The 8,092-nt window shown below is 38.0% G+C and overlaps 1 protein-coding gene across 1 annotated transcript in view; it reads right to left on the minus strand.

The window, feature by feature from the left end:
* Positions 1-3,091, minus strand: part of LOC107693371 (thyrotroph embryonic factor-like) — an 8,777-nt gene extending 5,686 nt beyond the window's left edge. Inside the window, exon 1 of the mRNA XM_016492725.1 lies at positions 2,388-3,091. Coding sequence (XP_016348211.1) covers positions 2,388-2,580 — 193 coding nt within the window. The 5' untranslated portion in view covers positions 2,581-3,091. The remainder of the gene's footprint in view (positions 1-2,387) is intronic.
* Positions 3,092-8,092: the final 5,001 nt, after the last annotated feature.

The raw sequence follows: 8,092 nt of genomic DNA on the forward strand, positions 1-8,092 counted from the left end.
GATGGACAGTTCGCGCCTGATTTCCACAGACACGCAGAACGTGCAGGATTCATCTATTGTCTTTTCGCGGCTTCAATATTCAAAATATACAACATTTCGCGGCTTTGATTCAAGTGTACTGACCTACTTTTGATTTATTCATCCAAAATGTGGCATATTCCGTCCGCGTTAGGCTATAGGACTTCCGTTTTTATGACTGGATTCTACGAACCAGTCTGTGTTTTCTGCATCGCGGACATTATAGGGCCGTATGTCTCAGAGTAGTCAGTGTAATTTGGGGAAAAAATCAATTAAATCTGTATTTGGATGTGTGTAAATATTCAAATGTAATCCCCTTTGTAATCGTTAACATTTTCATAAGTAACTGTAACTGATTACAGTTACATTTATTGTAATTAAATTACGTAACGCCGTTACATGTAACTAGTTACTCCCCAACACTGTGCATGATATATCAGTACCATAACGGTTATCAGCAAGATTCAGGATTTTTAAAGGTACACTATGCAACTTTTGGAGCTCTAGTGGTTAATCAACAAAACTGCATGTGTCTTGCGGAAGAATAGTCTGAATATAAATGTAGGCATTCTGTAGTGATTAAGAATAAGACAAAAACACGGTTTGGAAGATTGCTTAATGACGTATTTGTATACATTTTGTAAACTCAAAAAAAAAAGTTACATAGTATTTTAATATTAATTACACATTATTTTAATAGTAATTAATCATTTTACTATTTTACTGTTTATCAGCTTTTATTTTTATATTATTTCAATGTTTTAATCCAAATATTTATTACTTTTTAATATATATATATAGTTTTACTTTATTTTTTATTAGAGTTTTAGTTTATTTTAGTCATTTTTATGTAGATTTATTTTAATTACCACAAACAATTATCAGTAGTTTTAGCTTTAGTTAACAACAACACTGCTGGATAATACGGAATACTTAATTCTGCATGCTCAGATTATCTTCGCCATCATTTAAAACTCACTTAAAGTCCATCTTTAAAACACCAATTATTTAATAATACTGTTAAATGTAATCTTAAGCAAATCTCAAGATGAATATCCTTTTAAAATCCATACTGTACATTATAATGTTTAGGTGGCGAAATTCACTTTTAAAATAATTGTCTTTTTAGTGCTTTATTTTTATTTATGTAGATAAAACAGTATATCATTTTAATTGGACGTTTATCGGTTTTCAACCATAACATGAAAATAATAAACAGTTGTAATATTGGTGCATCTCAACATATTTCCACAAATAAACATGGCGCCCATGCATTAAGGCGTACAGTGTGCTTAATGAATAAACAAATTTCACGAGTACATGACCCTTGAACTGCTGCAGTATCACAGCTGCAATGGGCTTAGAAACGCACAATGCCATGTACACGGCTGGAATGCCATGAGCCAAGATGAAAGTCTCTTTCTCTCTGCCCGTCGCTCAGATGGAGAGATGAGAGATGTGGGGGGTTGGATCTGGCTGGCAAATGAGAGTGCTGCATGAGTGCTTCTGAGGGAAGCGGGGAGCTGAGCTGTCATCTCCAGCACAGGGGCTTTTGAAGACGGAGCTGGGGAATATGTGCTGCATAGTGATAACTGAGAAAAAGCTGTGTTTTACTCTACAACAACAGTATCCTGACAAATTGGAAGTGGAGGAATGTTCAAGAGGTTGCAACCAATAAACTGGAAGAGGGAAACAATGGTAACAAATGGAAAGAGAAAGAAGATATGGATGGAGAGTGGGAGTTTTCAACAAAGCACAGCAGCGAAGATGTCATTACACTGGAAAATTTACCAATAACAAATTTATTTAAAGAATGAAGAAATACATTTTGATAATACAACACTGGGCTTTTACTAAAAGTGCTGTCACAGTATTCATCCTCCTCTTCCTGATTACTTTAAACCTTTCTAAACCTGAAGTGACCTGTATTATCCACAAGAGTGCGCAACTGAGCAAATAGTAATGTGTACATCCGTATTAAGACAACACCTCAATGCATTTTAGGATGGCATCCCTTTAATGGCAGCCATGGGTGCTTCAGAAATCCCTTTAAGAGAGGGGAGAGGCCCTTCATTTCTTTTAATTTATAGTGAACCCGTCAATTCACATAATTTGTAAACGATTTAGCCATTGAGTCGAGGAAACAGCCTGACTGAGTGAAGAATACAAGATGGTTCCTGGTTGCACAGAACTGAGGTAGATCAGCCTAGAGCTTGCGAGGCACCAAAAGTTATACTGCTGCTCTCTATTGATGATTTAACTACACTATAAGCAAAAATTATATTGTGGATAACAGATTATCTTAAAAGACACACTATTTAAGAGACTGTAAGAGTGGATTAGTGGATGGGATAGAGAGAGAGAGTCACCTTTCATCTCAGCACAGCAGTCTTTCCCTCTCTGGTCCCCTTTAATAGGCAGTTGAAGAAGGGATTTCAGACTGGCCATGGAATTATTCAGGTGGCCATTGGTGGTGGTACCTGTAGGGTTAGCAGGACCGAGCTGTGGACTGGTCCCTGCTGGAAGGTCAGGTGGCAATAGCTGAGAAATTGGCCTGGACATTCCTCGGTTTAACACCTAGTCCAGGTTTAACCAGTTAATACCTTTTCAGATCACTGGACAGTTGAGCTGGCTGACTGAATCAAGAGTTCCAATCAAAAGTAGAAATGTACAAAAACACAGAGTTTGGCAGTTGAACGAACCTTGGACCGGGGTGTGTGTATGGAAGTTCATGAGCATTTAAATTCGAATTCAAAGTCCTAATGCGTTCCCATTAGGAATCTGAAGTGAACTGACGTTCTGTATGGTGAGAAAGTGAGAAAGATGATCAAGTGAGAAAGATGCCGGAGTCGTACTTCATCCTCTTCAAACGCACTGGCTCCCTTTAAAGAATATTCTGCCGATTGTTTGGCGTTCAGTAAACCTTTCGTGGGATCGCCGCTCATTTCTTGACGTGTGTCATCGCATTTAACTGGTGCTCCTCGCGGCCAGGACAGAAATATTCCCCGAAAAAACGAATGAGTTGGATTAGACGGGCGTCCATGGAGGCAGAGATACGATTGAGTCCCACACAGTCGGCGTTCCAATCAAAAGTAGAAATGTACAAAAACACAGAGTTTGGCAGTTGGACCTTGGAACCGGGGTGTGTGTATGGAAGTTCATGAGCATTTAAATTCGAATTCAAAGTCCTAATGCGTTCCCATTAGGAATCTGAAGTGAACTGACGTTCTGTATGGTGAGAAAGTGAGAAAGATGATCAAGTGAGAAAGATGCCGGAGTCGTACTTCATCCTCTTCAAACGCACTGGCTCCCTTTAAAGAATATTCTGCCGATTGTTTGGCGTTCAGTAAACCTTTCGTGGGATCGCCGCTCATTTCTTGACGTGTGTCATCGCATTTAACTGGTGCTCCTCGCGGCCAGGACAGAAATATTCCCCGAAAAAACGAATGAGTTGGATTAGACGGGCGTCCATGGAGGCAGAGATACGATTGAGTCCCACACAGTCGGCAGGAAACTGCGAGTAAGCTATAATGTCAGACTGAATCGAATCAAGAGAGAGCTGGAAAAAACTCCGTGTGCAAATAAAAAGATGGTTCCCCTCTTCAGAATATAATAAACAATTAAACGTGAGCGGTGACGGTCAAGACTGATGGCTTTTATTATTCCTCTGCCCTCTTTGTTGCTCTCTCTCTCGTTATTTTTGTAGCTAACCTCCGCAACCTCTTTCTTTCTTTCTTTCTTTCTTCAGGCACTCGGTAAAGCGAGCGCCCGGTATCGTAGCAAGAGTCAGCTGGAACGTACACGGGCAGCGCTCGTGACATCACCTCTCACGGGGGAACGGCACTGAAGGGCGGGGCTATTCATTATTCATTATACACACCTCCTCGATCAACGCCCACAATATGATAAACGAGCCGCTCTGGCCAATAGAAAGTGTCCCTGTTTACATGTTAATGTCAGACCACCCCTGTTTTTCACTAACCTCTTCTGTGCCGTTACATATTCATAGATCGAACTAATTTGAACGGGAGGCTGCATGCATCCAAACAACAGGACAAAGGACAGAGCTCGATATAATACATGTGCGTGTCAATGACAAAAAGGAATTTTAAAAAGTGCCTGGTTCTTATAAATGTATTCTTTGTTTTTTATGTTGGCTTTTTTGAAAAATGTTTGCAGCATTCTCAACAAAAAATCTTGGTTTCGTGACTAGAAATGCTTTATTTACTCATTACTTCGCTTCCTTTTTCCTTGAACAATCTTAATCATACGAATGAGTTTTTATAGACCCACTAAAATGTCAAAATTACTTTGAATTCGTACTTTGAATTGACACTATTCATAATAAATGTGTATGTAAGAATCATATTTGTAACTTTGACACAGCGTCATGTCATTAATCTTTATATAGGCTACGCTAAAGAAGTTGCCTTGCAAGGTCTGCAGGGCTGCAGTGATGCGTATACAGTGGCAACTTTGTCTATGAGAACGTGCCTGCGAATATGTGTAAACACATATGACCAAAATCGATAGATGCAAAAGACTGTTATCGGAATTGCAATAACATTCGTCTGGTCCGTCCACGTTCAAACTGCGACTGTTTTTTCTAACCATCATCATATTCATTCATTCTCTAATTTGTTGCTAGCTGTCATTGGCTAGAATAAGTCAAAAAACGTGAGCATGTCGGTTTGGCCGACACAAACGTATTTCCACAGTACTTTAAGGCCAGCACTAGACCTCGTAGCAAGCACATGGCTCAGGCACGCGCGATCGCTACCTACCGGCGGCCTCTCCTTCACGCGATTGGTCTAAAGTAGGTCAGTATCTGCCCTTCGCCAGATCCGATTGGACAAAACTAGGTCAGTCGCTCCTCCCAGAGTTCTCCCCATGCTAGTGCCGCGTGAGATGGGAGTAAAACAACATGCAAAGGCGGCTTGGTGAGATCTTTGTGGATTAGTGCCGGCAACTCTTGTCAGATGCAGAGATCAAATGGAATCAGCCTTTGCGTGTTTAAAAATGAAAACAAATACGAAGAATGTTCCATCCACAGGGATTCTTTTGCACAGACTGCCGTTTTTGACCACACAGCTGATAGGTTAACTATGCACAAATTAAAGTGTGTAAAATTATGATAATATCCCTTTGAAATAATATTAAAACATCTGATCCTTATTAAGTTGTATGCACGAAAGGGCAAGATGTAAATAATTTTTCTGGATCTGATTTACAACTGCATAGTAAACAAGATAGTAACTTATATACACGCATAACATTTGACAAGTGAATTTCCATGGCTTTCATTCCTTAATGATTCAGCGTTTGCAGAGCCACGGAGAACCTAGAAATATTAGATAAGAGAATTTTGAAACTGATTTTTTTAGGCCTCGTAGAATCATTTTTTAAAGGTTTCAAAGGCATGGACATTTCTATAGCTTTTTCTAGTTATGCTCATCTCAATATTTCATTGGCTAGAAATTGTTCTTCATAAGTGGGTTTTGAAAGGCGTTTAACCAGTAATAAACAACTGAAAATGTTATGAAAATTATTGGTAAAAAGATGTGTGAAATGCAGTTAAGGATTATTAAATTTTTTTTATTAAATTAATTTTATTTTAGTGCTGTCAAACGATTAATTGCATCCAAAATACAAGTTTTTGTTAACATGATATATGAGTGTGTACTGTGTATATTTATTATGTACATATAAATACAAACACATGCATGTATATATTTAAGAAAAATATGTTGTTTATATATTCAATATATTTATATATAATATAAAATATAATAATATAAATATATAAATGTATATACATGTAAATATTTTAAATATATATACTGAATGTGTGTGTTTATATATACATAATAAATAAACACAGTACACACTCATATATTATGTAAACAAAAATATTTATTTTGGATGCGATTAATCGCGATTAATCGTTTGACAGCACTAATTTATTTATAAAGACGGGTGTATTTCTATTTATAAGGCAGGCACCAGTCTTTTGTATTAATTTAAAATATAGCCTACTACGTGCTCAGTTAAGAACCTCAAAAGATAGACTTATGTTTCATGCTGACTTACAAGCAAGCATGTTGTAAAAGCACTCAGAACAACCAATACACAGATGGTGAAATAATGAACAGCAAAACTAGAAAAATGTACACTCGCTATGTAAATTTCTAGCCTATAACCTTTTCAGGCAAATATATCAAAACTTCACCTGAAATTTCAGATAAATCCAGGTTTTATTTTACTAGGAAAACTGTTTATGTATTATGTAAAGGAGAACAGTTCTAAAACAAAACATGAGAATACATAGACTGTTACAGTAACTTTAAATCTGAAAATTCCTTATACTTGTGTTCAGAAAATATTAGTACAACGTAACAGATTTGGAAACAAATTAACTTAATATATGTGACCCTGGAGGGGAAAAAACAGAATTGTTGGTATGATTCTGTTCAGCATCCTGCACTGCACAAGCCTTGCAAAGCAAATCGAGTTGATTTGATTTCCGAGGCCTCTTAGGCCACACAGAGAACATTACTGCCACCTAGTGGACATTGTTTGCAACTTGCAGTTTCATGTTAATTTCAATTAAGGTCATGTGAGATGATGTCCTGTATTGAACTCATTAAACTTTTGCTTGGAGACACTCGAGAGAGAAACTAAGTGAACAGACGGTTGTGTTCCTCTGACACACCAAACTAAAGTACCCTTAAGGGCATTCTTCCCTCCACCACTAATAGTGTATGGCACTGCATAGGGCATGTGCCAACACATGTGAGCTGTAAACAGCCCCATCCAGCAGAACTAGGCACCATGGCACCAGGTGCGTAACACCTGGTCGTATCCTCTCATTTGATGTTTATAAATCATTTAACTTTCATGCCATAAATAACCAATTAACCCAATCTGCTTACCGTCACGAAGAGACAAAGCTCTGCTTCTCATAAACATTCAGAAGAAACACTCAGAACAAAGACTGTACATTTTCTATCTTTTTATTTGCTTTCTGAGAAACTCAACATTTCTGTTGACTCAGAAAAAGAAAGCAGTTGTTTAGTATTTATATTTTGTATTTTAGTTTACTGAGAAGAAAACATTGGGACAGTAGAGCTAAGTAAATTATTGAGAATGAATACAATAGTGTTGGGAAAGCTGGGCTAAACTGTGGTTTGGGTTAAACAGATCAAAGGGGCAGCGAACAAAAATCACACCGATACATATATTTCCCACATCTTACAATGACAGACCCTGCCACAATAACCCACCCACCCCTAAAATAGTAAAAAAAAAAAAATTAAAAAAAACGTATACTTTGAATAATAAAAAAAGAAAGAACACAACTGTTACATAATAAAATATAATACGCATTGTACAGTACAGACTGGCTATTCCTCGCTCCCGCTAGCCAATCTCACAACCAAAGACATTAACACTTGCCATAGAAACACCTGCAAAGGTTTCTTTACATATTTCTTAATAAACAGATGACATTAAACACAGGAACATGGCATTAGCAACACCATTCTGTCCCCTCCGCATCAGCTCTGCAGAATATTTTGCACGTTTTGACAGTTTCACTGCAGCGAGTCCTCTTTGAGACACTGTTCAATTCAACAATGGAGTGTCATAACTGAGGTTGTTCATAGGGAATACACACACTATGTACTTGATTCTCTTCCCAAAACCAGTAACTTTCAGTTCCAGGTCAAACCTTTGCATTTTAACTAGGGCTGCACGATTAATCGCATGCGATATTTAACGCGCATCTTATCAGTAAAGCCGGTCTGTAATCAAGCGGTAAATCTCCATCACCTGCGTGCTTTCACATTGAGCAGCATTAACTACACAGAGCCGTTGTTCACTGACGAGCTGCGCTAAACCACGTTCATATTCGCGCGATTTTTTGCGCTGCTCATCAGTGAACAACGGCTCTGTGTAGTTAATGCTGCTCAATGTGAAAGCACGCAGGTGATGGAGATTTACCGCTGATTACAGACCGGCTTTACTGATAAGATGCGCGTTAAATATCGCATGCGATTAATCGTGCAGCCCTAAT

Source organism: Sinocyclocheilus anshuiensis, unplaced genomic scaffold (genome assembly GCF_001515605.1).
Source record: "Sinocyclocheilus anshuiensis isolate Anshui unplaced genomic scaffold, SAMN03320099.WGS_v1.1 scaffold566, whole genome shotgun sequence".
Lineage (NCBI taxonomy): Eukaryota > Metazoa > Chordata > Actinopteri > Cypriniformes > Cyprinidae > Sinocyclocheilus > Sinocyclocheilus anshuiensis.